The sequence below is a fragment of the Camelus dromedarius genome, chromosome X (assembly GCF_036321535.1).
Source record: "Camelus dromedarius isolate mCamDro1 chromosome X, mCamDro1.pat, whole genome shotgun sequence".
In the NCBI taxonomy this organism is placed as follows: domain Eukaryota; kingdom Metazoa; phylum Chordata; class Mammalia; order Artiodactyla; family Camelidae; genus Camelus; species Camelus dromedarius.
Window position 1 is genome coordinate 38521402 of NC_087472.1, and position 15440 is coordinate 38536841.

The 15440-nt window shown below is 37.3% G+C and overlaps 1 protein-coding gene across 2 annotated transcripts in view; it reads left to right on the top strand.

Moving 5' to 3' along the window:
* Window positions 1-15440, top strand: part of XKRX (XK related X-linked) — a 79638-nt gene that overhangs the window by 57187 nt on the left and 7011 nt on the right. For both annotated transcript variants that reach the window (XR_010379448.1, XM_064482962.1), the window contains exons 3-7: window positions 4083-4189; window positions 4417-4501; window positions 4914-5065; window positions 5161-5342; window positions 5435-5567. Coding sequence is in view for 1 of the 2 variants with exons in the window: in XM_064482962.1 (XP_064339032.1) it covers window positions 4083-4189; window positions 4417-4501; window positions 4914-5065; window positions 5161-5342; window positions 5435-5567 (659 nt within the window). In the remaining variant the exon portion in view is untranslated. The remainder of the gene's footprint in view (window positions 1-4082; window positions 4190-4416; window positions 4502-4913; window positions 5066-5160; window positions 5343-5434; window positions 5568-15440) is intronic.

Sequence of the window (15440 nt, forward strand, 5' to 3'; positions counted from 1 at the left end):
TAGATGGACTTAGAGATAATCATACTAAATAAAGTAAGTCCGACAGACAAAGACAAATATCAAATGATATCACTTATATGTGGAATCTTAAAAAAAATGAGACAAATGAACTTATTTATAAAATAGAAACAGACTCACAGATATAGAAAACAAGCTTATGATTGCCAAAGGGGAAAGAGAGAGGGAGGGAGGGAGGGATAAATTAGGAGTTTGAGATTAGCAGATACAAACTAATATATATAAAATAAATAAACAATGAGGTTCTAATGTATAACGCAGGGAACTATATTCAATGTCTTATAATAACCTATAATGAAAAAGAATATGAAAAAGAACATATATATATATACATATATATATATGTATATATATATATAAAACTGAATCACTATGCTGTACACCAGAAACTAACACAACATTGTAAATCAACTATACTTCAATAAAAACGATTATTCATTTTTTAAAATCTGAAGTTCAAATTTAGCTGGGCATCCTGTATTTTTTTTCACTAAATGTGACAGCTTTATCCAGGGCATACTCCCTGGACCTAATAATGAAAACACACAGTAAAGAAAATATTAAGCAATCTGCAAACTGGTTTCCACAGAAACTCAAGTGCCCCTACAGGGAGGGTGTGAGGGGAAGGCCAACTGGACAGTAGTCCTGCCCCAGTCCACACTTTAACCAAAGCAGCCTTTATCTGTCTTACGGACTCCTGCTTATAATTTTAAGAATGAGTTTGGTTGAAAGCAAATAAATAGCTTGAAAACCATCACTGTGGACTGATCTCACAGAAAAATACTTATCAAACAAGTGGGGTACTTCCTGGGGTGGGTAGTCTGTGGAGTGGATGGCATTGCAGAATTCAAAGTTTACAAAAAGGTGGGGATACAGTCAAAGTAACAGGATGGAGAAGGCTGGAGAAGTAGCAGATGAAGGATAGAACAGGAAGGGTAGGGGGTGGGTAGAGCACGTTGATATGGAGGTGAACAGGGAGAAGCCTGGAGGTGAGAATGGTTCTCTCCCGGTCTCATCAATCTGGCCACTGCCTGATTAGTAAAACAAATTTGACTGCTAATGCTAATCAGTTATTCAGTAAAAGGTAAGGGATTTGGAGAATTCACTTTCATCTTGACGGTGCCTCTTTTTGTTAGCTTTCCACAACATCCCACCCAATGTACATGTTTAAAGACAGCTTGTCCTTTTTCAAAACACTTCCTTTCTCTCCATAATCAAAGGATCTATGTTGAGATCACAACTAATTTGAACGTTCTGTTCATGACTTATTTCACCCTGCTGTTTTCCATTTTAAATGTTGATCCTTAATCCTTCTTTGGAAACTTTTAACTCCAAAGGAAGTGTTAATTTGTTTTGAAAATAGCTTTTTATTAAGAGAATGATGCAATAAATGTGACTAGTTATTAAGAACTGAATTGCTTTATGACCAAAAAGTCAGCAGCAGAAAAATGAATCACGCTGATATCCTGTGGACATTTTGTTTTTTAAAATCCTCTCTATAAAAAAATTAATGATAAATAATGCTGCTTTCTAAGAGATCAAATGATATTGAAGTGTAAGGGTAAAATATGAAAATTGCCCTCCCATCCCAGTTCCCCGGAGATAACCACTGTTAGTAGTTTGGCGTGTGTGTCTATAGAGACACATTGACTTATGCACACAAATGCATCAGACATAGAGGTTTTGTTTTTGTTTTTGAGGTGGGTACTATTTATACTTCCTCTTTTATTTCTTGTATAAAGTAAAATTTGCTCTTTGGGGTGTTTAGATAAACACATTCAATAGGACACAGTTTTTTATTTTAACCAAAAGATCACATTGGAGATATTGGCTGGAAATTTCTTCCTACACTTACTTAATGCATCTCAGATGTCTTTCCATGTATGTATATAACCATTGATATGCTGGAACCAGCTCATACTAGCTTGCAAAAGCCAGTTGTGTGCATCACTTCCCAACCCTGCATTCAGGGGTGTTCAATAACATCAAGTTGGCACCTTGAAATCTGCCGTGGTGGGAATACTTAGATCATGTAAACTGGCAAATGCTGGAAATCAAGAACCCCCCTCCACCAAAAGCTGGTTGTTAACCATTTACCACCCCATACCACTGCATATAGCTCTCATCCTTTTAAGAACATAACAGCACCCTAATTTATTTAATCATTCTGTAGGGAATTTCTTAAATTTGTGCTTCATCTAGGAAAACACAGAGTTAATTGATTCACTATATAGCAGAGCAAGTAAGTAGCAGAGGAAGGAGTTTAAATCCATAGTCAATGAGGTATTAATGACAGCTGCAATTGAATTACAACAGCAGTTTGTGTTGGTGTTGAAAAGTGAACATAAATTGAGATATTTCAATATGCTGCAACAGGGAAACAAGATTTGCTCTATAAAGAATTCGTCCCTTCCAGATAGCCTCCACAAGAATAGGGAGCTGTCAAGTTCTAGGCCTGTATTTTCAATTCACTTCTCAATTTTAGCTTTAAGGAACCTCTGTGACTCAAATAAGCAAGCTGTGGGAACCAATGTGGAAATGCAGGATCTCAGAGATAAGCAGAGAAAATTGACTCAGGCATAGAACAGACTGTCTCTACCAAAAACAGCCGGAGTGTGACTCAGCAGAGGGAGAAAACACAGGTCATGTGGAAGAGTCAGAAATGGAAAACAGTAGGGCAGCTCTGTTCACTGTACCGCCCGCCATCATCAGCCATGATGGATGCTAGGCAGATCTTGTCCTGCCTTATCAAACCGATGTCACATTGCCTTAGGGTTTAGGTTGGGTGAAAAAATAGTTTTTTGTGCTGAAAAGGTTGTTAGAAAAATGCTGAAAAATGGTTAAGCCTAACTTATATTCTTCGTTTTACCAAGTCGTGACAGGCACGCATGTGAGGCTGGCCAGTCAGCTGAAATGCAACAAAAATTGCCTGGCACCCCTGCTGCCATGAAATTGTCACACTCCATTGTCTACAGTCCCAAGTACATGGAGCTGATGAGGAGACCAGTTGTACAATGGAGGAGAGAAGTCAGAATTAGCTACCATGGAGTTGAACATACTCTGTCCAGCCTATACCTAATCAAGCCTGTTACTGGGCTACATACTTATTTTTTTTAAACACCTTTATTGTGGTATGATTCCTATACAAGAAACTATGCACACTTTAGATGTACAGTTTGATGAATTTTGATAGTTATATACACCAGTGAAACCGCCACCACAATCAAGATAGCTAACATTTCCATCACTCCACAAGAGGTGCAATTTTCAAACTCCCAATTTATCCCTTCCTACCTGCTTGACCCCCTGGTAACCATAAGTTTGTTCTCTAAGTCTGTGAGTCTGTTTCTGTTTTGCTACGTACTTCTTTGAAGCACTGAATCTTTGTCTCCTTTTCTAGCAGCTTCTACTCCTAGATCAGATTGATCTTGATGTATGCTGCCTGGCTAGCCAAGGAAATCAGTTTGAAATTCTGTTCTTAGACATTTTCCCTTTTCAAATCTCTTCCTAAGTTTAAAATTTTTGTTCTGAGGGGTTCATTAGTTTTGATTGCTTTATTCAGTTATTAAAGAGATCTTAAATATAGGTAGTTACTTTTTTATTGTTTTTATGACATGATTATTATATGCTTATAATGACAACATTAGAAGATATAGAAAAGAGAAAAATAGTCACAGTCTGTAATTATACTTCGAAATATAAACTTTCTTTAAAATGCAAGTAAGATATATATGATCTTCAAGATTGTTTTACAAATGACAAACTAAAACTCATCATTGAGTGTATTCAGCAAAATACTCATTGCAAAGTATTGCTTTCATAGAATTTATTTGTTAACATGAAATCATTAAATCTTATTCTCTTTCATATTGATAAATGCATAGTCAAACATTTCCAAACCACTGTCATGAGAATTTTTCAATTCAATATTAAGTTCAGCAAATTTTCTGTCGTTTGTAAACAGAGAGCTGGGACTGATTGTTCAGGTGTCAGACTGGGTCTGGGCTCACCTGCTGGATGAGAAGATAAAGCAGCTGACGGTCTCTTCTCTCTGTTCTAGTCAGCGTTGGCCTGGGCCCGAGCCTCTGCTCGCTGCCTGAATTTTAACAGCATGCTGATCCTGCTTCCCGTGTGTCGAAATCTGCTGTCCTTCTTGAGGGGCACCTGCTCAGTGAGTCCCAACCACTTGTAGGTCAACTTTCACATTAAAGACAAGAGACTCTGAATTCCTCAGTAGGACAGCTCAGCACCAAACCCCTAAGAATGGAAGCCAGAGGTCTCCTTTGGTAACGAAGGGGATGGGTATTGGCACGCTCTTGTAAGACATGTTGGCTACGGGTTAGTAAATTTCACTAAGTTGCCGAGAGACACCTGACCTTGATCATTTTATATGTGTAGTTTTGTAGGAGCACCCTGAGAAAGCAACTGGATCACAACCTCACCTTCCACAAGCTGGTGGCGTATATGATCTGCCTACACACAGGTGACTGAGGCAAACTGAGGCAAACTGCGGGCTCCCCGAGCATTCAGAATGTAGTTTCATTCATCCGTTCATATCAACATTTAAAACATAATTGAGGAGGGAGGGAAATAGTTCAGTGGTAGAGCACATGCTTAGCATGCATGAGGTCCTGTGTTCAACCCCCAGTATCTCCATTAAAAAAAAAAGCAGAATCGAACACTTGGTAGTATTTGGCAGGCACTGTTCTAGATCTGTTTTCATGGAATTTATATTCTATTCCTTTGGGAACAGAGAGAGTATGAAAAAGATCTTGATTCTCTCTGCAATCATTATTGGGCATGTTCTGTGGACTAGATCCTCCTTTTGTAATGGGGCATGCCTGCCATGATGTTCCAGAGACACCTCTCACATTCCTTTCCATCTTTCCATTTAGCTATTCACATCATCGCACACCTGTTTAACTTTGAACGATACAGCAGAGGCCGACGGGCCACAGATGGATCCCTTGCTTCCATTCTCTCCAACCGATCTCATCAAGAGAAAAAGGGGGATTCTTGGCTAAATCCCATCCAGTCCCCAAACATGGTGAGTTGACTCAATGGCAAAGCACCTGGGATCTGGTCATGAGCATGGTGTCCTTTGTGGACATTGTGTCAGGCTTAAATTTCTCCCTTCAATAGACAGTGGAGTATGTGACATTCACCAGCATTGCTGGTCTCACTGGAGTGATCATCACAATAGCTCTGATTCTCATGGTGACTTCAGCTATAGAATTTATCCGGAGAAGTTATTTTGAGGTCTTTTGGTATACACACCATCTTTTTGTCATCTACTTCATTGGCTTAGCGATTCACGGCATTGGGTAAGGTCCTCAACCCTCCCCCACCGTTTCATGCCCCAGCCCCTAACTTTGCATAATTCTTTGCCACATACTGTCCTTTTTGCCTGTCTCAGTGGAATTGTCCGAGGTCAAACAGAAGAGAGCATGGGTGAGAGTCATCCTGACAACTGTTCAGAGTTTTTCAAGAAGTGGGATGATCCCGAATTCCACTGCAAGCGTCCTCAATTTGAAGGGCTCCCTGCTGAGGTAAGACCAGGACAAGGATAGACTCTTGTTAGGAGCTGTATTGCTATTGTTGTTATTATTACTCTTATTATAACCATTATTAGCTCAGCCTCGTTCTGGGTCTTATAGAGGATATATCCACAAAGTTTCTACCATCAAGTAACTGGCAACAGGCTAAAGAATTATCATTTGCAGGAGATCCTGGAAAGGAAGGACGAATGGTTATTGCATGTTGTGAGACCCTCTCTAAAGATAATAATGATAGCCTACATTATTAATAGTGTTTACCATGTGCCAGGTTTGCTGTGTAATACAGATTCTCATTTATACATAGCAATAACCTATGAGGTAGACACTTTTTGCCTCCATATTAAAACAAAAGGATTAGGATTCAGAGAGATTAAGTAAACTGTCAAGCTCTCACAGCAAGTAACTAGTGGAGCTGGAATTCGAGCTCAGGCCTTTCGGATTCCAAAGGTTGTGCTTTTGACCACTGGAATGTCCCAAAGCTCAGCTGTGAAAGCCCAGTCAATTTTGGGGGGAAAAGCATTATTTTTTTCAAGCTTTATTGAAGCATACTGACAAATCCAGTCATGTATATTTAAAGTGTACAATGTGATGAATGATATATGTATACTTTGTGAAATGATTACCACTATAAGGTTAATAAACACATTCATCACCTCACATAGTGACCATTTTGTGCGTGTGTACGTGCGTGTGTGCGTGGTAAGAATGCTTAAGAGCTACTCTCAGCAAATTTCAAGTATGCAACACATTATTATTAACTATAGTCACTATGCTGTACATTATTCATTTTATGACTGAAGGCTTGTACCTTTTGACCAGCATCTCTCCATTTCCCCCAACCCCTACCTCCTTCCTACTTTCTGTTTCTGAGTTCAACTTCTTTTCTTTTTTTAAGTATAATTGACTTACAATATTGTATTAGTTTCAAGTGTACAGCATAGTGATTTGATATTTTTATACATTACAAAATGATCACCATAAGTTACCATCTGTCACCATACAGAGTTATTAAAACATTATTGACTGTATTTGCCATGCTGCACATTATATCCCTGTGACTGATTTTATAACTGAAAGTTTGTACCTTTTAATGTCCCTCACATATTTCACTCATCCCCCTCACCCAGCTCCTCTCTCCATCACCAGTCTCTTCTCTGTATCTATGACTCTGTTTTGTTATGTTTATTCACTTGTTTTGTTTTTTTAGATTCCACATATAAGTGAAATCATATGGTATTTGTCTTTCTCTGACTTATTTCACTTTGCGTAATACCCTCAGAGTCTATCCATGTTGTTGCAAATGGCAAGATTTCATTCTTTTTTATGGCTCAGTAATAGTCCATTATATATATGTACATATATGTATATATGTTATATATGTATGTATATATATTATATATAAAATACATAATTGCATAAACAAGATTATACTGTATAGCACAGGGAAATATATACAAGATCTTATGGTAGCTCACAGAGAAAAAATTGTGACAATGAATATATATATGTTCATGTATAACTGAAAAATTTTGCTCTACACTGGAATTTGACCAACATTGTAAAATGGTTATAAATCAATAAAAAGTGTTTTAAAAAATACATAATTGCATCTTCCTCATCCATTCATCTGTCAATGAACACTTAGATTGCTTCCATATCTTGGTTATTGTAAATAATGATGCAATAAATATAGGGGTACATGTATCTTTTCAAATTAGTATTTTAATTTACTTTGGAAAAATGAAGTTGACCCTTGAACAACTGAGGGGTTACATGTGATAATCCGCAGGCAATTGAAAATCTGTATATAACTTTACAATTGGCCTTCTGTATCTGTGGTTTAGCATCTGTGAACTCAACCAACCACAGATCTTTTAGTAATGTAGTATGTATTTATTGAAAAAACCTGCATATAAGTGGACATGTGCAGTTCAAACCCATGTGGTTCAAGGGTCAACTGTAACCAGAAGTGGAATTGCTAGCTCCTATGGTAGTTTTATTTTTAATTTTTTGAGGAACTACCATAATGTTTTACATAGTGGCTGTACCAATTTACACTCCTACCAACAGTGCACGAGGATTCCCTTTTCTCTACATTCTTGCCAGCACTTATATGTTGTCTTTTTGAGAATAGCCATTCTGACAAGTGTGAGGTGATATCTCATTGTCGTTTTGATTTGCTTTTCCCTGATGATTTAGTGACATTATGCATATTTTCATGTGTCTGTTGGCCATCTGTATGTCTCTTTTTAAGAAAATGTCTGTTCAGGTCCTTTGCCCACTTTTTAATCAGATTGTTTGTTTTTTTGATGTTGAGTTGTATGAGCTCTTTGTATATTTTGGATATTAACCCTTTATTGGATATATCATTTGCAAATATCTTCTCCCTTTCAGTAGGCTGTCTTTTCGTTTTGTTGATAGTTTCCTTCATTGTGCAAAAGCTTTTATTTGATATAGTCCCATTTGTCTATTTTTGCTTTTATTTCCCTTGCCTGAGGAGACATATCTAAAAAATATTGCTAAGACTAATGTCAAAGAGCATACTGCCTGTTTTCTTCCAGGAGTTTTATGGTTTCAGATCTTCCATTGGATTCTTTAATTCATTTTGAGATTATTTTTGTATATGATGTAAGAAAGTAGTCCAGTTTGATTCTTTTGCATATAGCTGTCCAGTTTTCCCAGCACCATTTACTGAAGAGGCTATCATTCTCCCATTGTATATTTTTGCCTTCTTTGTCATAGATTAACTGACCATGTAAGTGTAGGTTTATTTCTGGGCTCTCTATTCTGTTCCATTGATATGTTTGTCTGTTTTTGTGCCTGTACCATACTGTTTTGGTTACTGTAGCTTTATAGTATACATTGAAATATGGGAGTGTGATACCTCTAGCTTTGTTCTTTCTCAAAGATTGTTTTGGTTATCCCTGGTCTTTTGTGTTTCCATACATATTTTAGAATTATTTTTTCTAGTTCTGTGAAAAATGCCTTTAGTATTTTGATAGAGATTGCATTGAATCTGTAGATTTCCTTGGGTAGTTCAATCATTTTAACAATAGTAATTCTTCCAGTCCATAAGCATGGTATATCTTCCATGTATTTGTGTCCTCTTTAATTTCTTTTATTGATGTCTTATAGTATTACAAGTACAGTTTTTTACCTCCTTGTTTAGATTTATTCCTAGGTGTTTTATTCTTTTGATGCCATTGTAAATAGGATTGTTTTCTTCATTTTCCTCTCTGATAGTTTGTTATTATTGTATAGAAACACAACAGATTTCTGTATATTAATTTTGTATCCTGCAACATCACTCAATTCATTTATTAGTTCTAATAGTTTTTTGCTGGTGTCTTTATGATTTTCTATATATATTATTACATCATCTGTAAACAGTGACAATTTTACCTCTTTCTTTCCAATCTGGATTCTTTTTATTTATTTTTCTTGTCTGATGGCTGTGGCTAACTAACACTTCCAATACTATGTTGAATAAAAGTGCCACATGTGGGCATCCTCAGCTTGTTCCTGATCTTAGAGAAAATGCTTTCAGCTTTTCACCAGTGAGTGTGATGTTGGCTGTATATTTGTCATATATGGTGTTTATTTTGTTGAGGTATGTTCCCTCCATACCCACTTTGTTGAGAGTTTTTATCATAAATAGATGTTGAATTTTATCAAAAGCTGTCTATTTTTATTCATTCTTTTTTAAAACACCTTTATTGTTGTATGGTTCCTGTAGAGTAAACTACACTATGTCAGGTGTACAATTTGATGAATTTTGATAGCTGTATACACCCATGAAACCACCATGACAATCAAGATAGCTAACATTTCCATCACTCCCCAAGAGGTGCAATTTTCGAATTCCTAATTTATCCTTTCCCACCCTCTTTACCCCCTGGTAACTTTAAGTTTAGTCTCTATGTCTGTGAGTCTGCCTCTGTTTTGTAGATAAGTTCATCTGTGTCCTTTTCTTAAGATTCCACATACAAGTGGTATCATATGGCATCAAAAGCTATCTTGTATCTATTGAGCTGATCATATAATTTTTATTCTTCAGTTCATTAATGTGGTATATCACATTGATTGCTTTTCAGGCATTAAGCCATACTTGCATCCTTAGGATAAGTCCCACTTGATCATAGTGTATGATCCTTTTTAATGTATTGTTGAATTCTGTTCACTAATATTTTGTTGAGATTTTTTGCATGTATGTTTATCAGTGATACTGGCCTGTAATTTTCTTTTTTTGTAGTGCCTTTAGTTTTGGTATCAGAGTGGTGCTGGCCTTGTGAAATGAGTTCAGAATTGTTCCTTCTTCTGTAATTTTTTGGAATAATTTGAGAAAAGTAGGTGCTAACTGTTCTTCATGTGTTTGGTAGAATTCACCTATGAAGCTGTCTGGTCCTAGATTTTTGTTTGTTTGGAGTTTTTTAAGTTAGTGATTCAGTTTCACTGGTAGTAATCAGTCTGTTCATATTTTCTATTTTTTCCTGACTCAGTCTTGGGAGATTGTATGTTTCTAGGAATTTATCCATTTCTTCTAGGATGTCCATTTTATTAGCAATTAATAATTGTAATAATCTCTCATGATCCTTTATATTTCTGTGGTGTTAGTTGTGACTTTTCTTCTTTCATTTCTGATTTCATTTATTTGGGCCCACTCTCCTTTTTTCTTGATGAGTCTGGCTAAAGGTTGATCAATTTTGTTTATCTTTTCAAAGAACAAGCTCTTAGTTTTATGGATTTATTTAAGTCTCTAATTTGTTTCCACTCTGATCTTTACTGCTGTTGAGCTCTTTTAGCTTTTGCTTGACTGTAAAACTCTTTACCTCTTCTTCAAATCTGAATGATAGCCTTGTCAGGTAGAGTATTCTTTTTTTGGGGGGGGGGTAATTAGGTTTATTTTACTTATTTTTAGAGGAGGTACTGGCCCAGGACCTTGTGCATGTTAAGCGTATACTCTACCATTTGAGCTATACCCTCCACCCAGGCAGAGTATTGTTGATTGTAGATTTTTTTCCTTTCATCACTTTGAATATACAGTGCCACTCCCTTCTGGCCTGCAAAGTTTCTGCTGAAAAGTTAGCTGCTAGTCTTATGGGAGTTCTCTTGTATATAACTAGTTCCTTTTCCCTTGCTGCTTTTAAGAGTCTCTCTTTATCTTTAATTTTTGCCATATTAATTGTAATGTGTCTTGGTGTGGACCTCTTTGAGTTCATCTTATTTGGGATTCTCTGTGCCTCCTGGACCTGGATATCGGCTTCCTTCCCTAGGTTAGGGAAGTTTTCAGCTATTATTTCTTCAAATAAGTTCTCTGCCCTTTTCTCTTTCTCTTCTGGGATCCCTATAATGTGAATGCTAGCATGCTTGATGTGGCCCCAGAGGTCTCAAGCTCTCCTCATTTTTTAAAATTATTTTTTCTGTTCAGCTTCAGTGATTTCCATTACTCTGTCTTGCAGTTCACTGATCTGTTCCTCTGTATCATCTAATATACTGTTGATTACTTCTAGTGTATTTTTTGTTTTATTTATTTAATTTCAGCTCTGTTTGGCTCTTCTTTTGTTAAAATGTCTCACTGTGTTCATTTTTTCTTCTCCTGAGTTTGTTGAGCATCTTTATGATCATTACCTTGAACTCTTTATCAGATAGATTACTTATCTCCGTTTTGCTTTATTCTTCTGGGGTGTTGTCTTGTTTGTTCATCTGGAACATATTCCTCTGTCTCCTCATTTTGCCTAATGATCTGTGTTTATTTCTATGTATAAGGTAGGTCAGTTACACTTCCTGATCTTGGAGAAGTGATCTTATATAGGAGACATACTATGGGGCCCAGTAGCACACTCCCTTCTGGTCACCAGAGGTATATACTATATGGCACCCTCCTGCCATGCGAGCTGCATAGGCTTTTCTGTTGTGATGAGGCTGACTACTGTGGGCACACTGGTAAGCATGGCTGGCTTCTGGCTGAGTTGGCTGCCAGGACTTGCCTCTTGTGGTAGCTGCCGACCTGCTGGGTAACTGGATCCCTGCATGACTGCCTTCACAGTCTGCAGGTCCTGGGATTGGTGCCAGCCTACTCTTGAGTGGACCAGGTCCCAGTGTGACTGTCTGTGCAGTCTGGCGGGGGGATCCCAGAGTTAGCCCGCTGGTGAGTGGGTAAGCTCCCAGCACTAATAGGCTTGAGGAATGACTCCAAAATGGCACTTGCCAGCATCAGTGTCCTCGTGGTAGCATGAGTTCCCCAAAATGGCTGCCTTCAGGATCTATATCCTAGAGGTTGAGCTCCAGTGGCCTCTTGCCTCTCCAGGAGACTGTAAGATCAGCTGGTAGGTCTGACCCAGGCTCCTTTGAAATTACTACTTCTGCCTTGGGTCCCACAGTGTGTGAGATTTTATGTGTACCTTTAAGAGTGGAGTCTCTATTTCCCACAGCACTCTGGGCCTCCCAGAAGTAAGCCCCACTGGCCTTCAAAATCAAACAGTCTAGGAGCTTGTCTTCCAGGTGCAGGACCCCAGACTGGGGAGCCTGATATGGGGCTCAGATCCCTTGCTCCTTGAGGAGAACCTCTGCAGTTGTAATTATTCTCCCATTTGTGGGTCACCCAGCCAGGGGGATAGGTCACCCAGCCGGGGAGATGGGTCAGCCAGCTAGGGGGATGGGGCTTAACTATACCACGACTCCACCCTTCCTTCCCATCTCATTGTGGTTTTCTCTATATTTTTAGTTGTGGAAAATCTTTTGTGCTAGTCTTCAGGTCATTCTCATAGATAGTTGCTCTGTAGATAGTTGTAGTTTTGGTGTGCCTGTGGTAGGAGGTGAGACCAGGGTCTTCCTACTCCACGATCTTGGCCACAGCCTGCTGCCTTGTGATTTCATAAAATGTCAACAAGAACCCTCTGAAGGAGGGTCCTCTCCTCAACTCCTGGCTGGGGAACCAGAGGCTTGGGAAGCTTAGTGCCCTATTTTGCCATATGTCATTGACAGAGCCCACACTAGAACCCCCCTCAATTTATTTTTTAAAGCATTCTTAAAGTTGGATTTTTTTGATGTTGTAAGAACATGCTTGGAAAATACTGTCTGAGAGTGGATGATCAAGAAACTGGGTTCCAGGGAATTCAAGGTGTGCCTCAAGGTAATTATCATGGATATTATGCCTTACCTTTGTTCATAAAATATGTTAGATTGAGGAATAAATAGAAGGGAAAGGTTGACTTGAGGTGCCTCAAAGTGCTCTGAGCATGATTAGTCTTTAAATCATATGCAGAATTAAGAGTAGTAGCTCAGTCTTCATATAGAAAGGTAAAACTGCTTGTTTAAAAATCCTCTAAAGTTGACATTTCAAATCAGTTGGAGAGAAAGATTATTTAGTAATTTTTTTTAGAATAATAAGATAGACATCTAGGAAAAAAGCTGTCTTTTTATTCCATACTTTACAGTAAAATATGGATCAAAGATGCATGGATTAAAGACTTAAATGTTGAAAAAAAAGAAAGAAATTATAAAAGCACCCTAAGACCACATGGGCATTTTTTTCTAATACTGGAGTGTTAGTAAAAATACTCTCTATATAATATTTTTTAAAAGCTTGAAGCCAGAAAAGGAAAGATAATATATATTCATTCAAATTTATTTATTCCTTCTCTCTCCCTTTCTCTTTCTCTCCACACATACATTATGTATAATTTTAATGGCAAAAAAAGCCCATTATAAATAAAGACAGGTGACAAATTACTAAGTGGAAAAGTTTTTACAACTCACAGACCATGAACTAATTTCCTAATATATAAATAACTCATACAAATCAATAAGAAAAAGCTTAACAACCTGATGTTTTAAAAAGATGTAGGCGATATGACCAGAATGACCACAGCAATAAACCTAACGGGTCAGCAAAGATCAAAAGGTTTGCTCACGTGCTATGTTGGTAATGCTCTCATGCATTGCTGGTGAGAATGTAAATCTGTACAACTGCTTGTAAAGGTGATTTGGCAATATTATCAAACTTTAAAATTCTACTTCCAGGAGTTTACTCTAAAATATTTTTGTCTTTGTATTAAACTACACATATTAGGTTGTTCATTGTAGCATTGCTTGATAGAACAAAAGATTGGAAATAAGTGCCCATTAATGGGGGACTAGTTAAATCACAGAACTTTCCTACAATGGCATACTCTGTAGCCACTGAAAAGAAAAAGGTAGCTCTATACCTATTAATATGGACCAGTCTCTAAGATGTTACATGAAAAAAAAGGCAGGGCAGTGTGTATAGTCTGCTACCATTTGTACTTAATCCAATATTATCACTTAAATGCATATTCTCCAAAAAGGATTCACAAAATAATAGCATTGATTTCCTTGGGGAGCTGACGGATGGGAATGGAAGGGAGATTTCCTTTTTATTATATACCCTGTTGTACTTTTGAATTTTGTGACATGTACATGTATTACCTATTTTTTAAAATAATTTTAAAAGGAAATACCTGGTGCATGTTAACAGCACATTTCATTTCTAAAGTCAGAGGAACTTGCAGGCTACGACCAGACACCTTCTGTATTATTTGACCAGTTGGCAGGCAGTCCTTAAATACAGGAAGTTGTAGAGCTTGACTAGCCCCTTACTAGTTAAGGCAATAAATCTCCTGTCTTACCTTACACATTAACTTCTATCTCTTTCCCCTCTATTACCTGAGATAAGGTACGTTTGGCCTATTTGGATGTACACTTAGAACTCAGGGGTTGCTTTGATTGGTCATGTAATACCCCAAGGGAGAGAACAACAGTTTTGCCATCTGTTTGAATGCATTGGTTTCCTTCTTCCATAAACACACACAAAAATAATCTGTTTGCATTCTCCCCATTTAAAAATGATAAAAAGAATATGTTTATTGTAGAAAGTTTGGAAAACACAGAAAAATATTTAGAAGAAAATTAAAATTTCACAGTTTTACCACCTAGAGGTAATAACTGTTTCCCCTTAATCTGTATCATGGATGCTTCAGTCTATTGTCAAATATTCTCCTGAAACATTTGTTTTAAAAAAGCCTAATGGTATCCCATTTTTGTCACTTTTTCCTACATGGTCATTTTTCATGGCCTTGAGGGTATTATGCTAAGTGACATAAGTCAGACGGAAAAAGACAAATGCTGTATGATCTCACTTATATGCGGAATCTACTTGAAAAAAATGAGTTCACAGATACAGAGGACAGATTGATGGTTGCCAGAGACGGGTTGTAGGGGAGATAAGGCAAATGGGTAAAGGTAGTCAAAAGGTGTAAATGTCCAGTTATAAAATAAATAAGTCCCAAGGATGTCATGTACAGCCTGATGACTACAATAACACTGTGCTGCCTATTTGAAAGTTGCTAAGAGAGTAGATCTTAAAACTGCTCATCACAAGAAAAAAAAATTTTTGTGACCATTCATGGTGAGAAGGGTTAATTGGACTTATTGCGGTGATCATTTTGCAATATATACAAATATTAAATCATTATGTTGTGCACATGAAACTAAAATGTTATATGTCAATTATATCCCAATAAAAAAAAATAAATATTAAGAAAAGATAGTTTGGTACTGGCCAAAAAAATCTGTATGATATGCCAATTTGTCTTCTTTTTCTTAGTAAATAATGGGCCATTAGTATACGCACATACTTTGTGCACACACAACTTAATTATTGCTTTATACTCCATCTCCTAGAAGTAAAATTCCTGGGTCAAAGAGAAGGAATGTTCAAGGCCATTGAGATGTGTTGCCAAATTGCTCTCTGGGAAGATGCTACTTATTTGTACTTCCCCCAGGTGCACATTTGAATATGCTTATTTCCCTGCACCCCAGTTAATGGTGGGCATTATTGTTGAA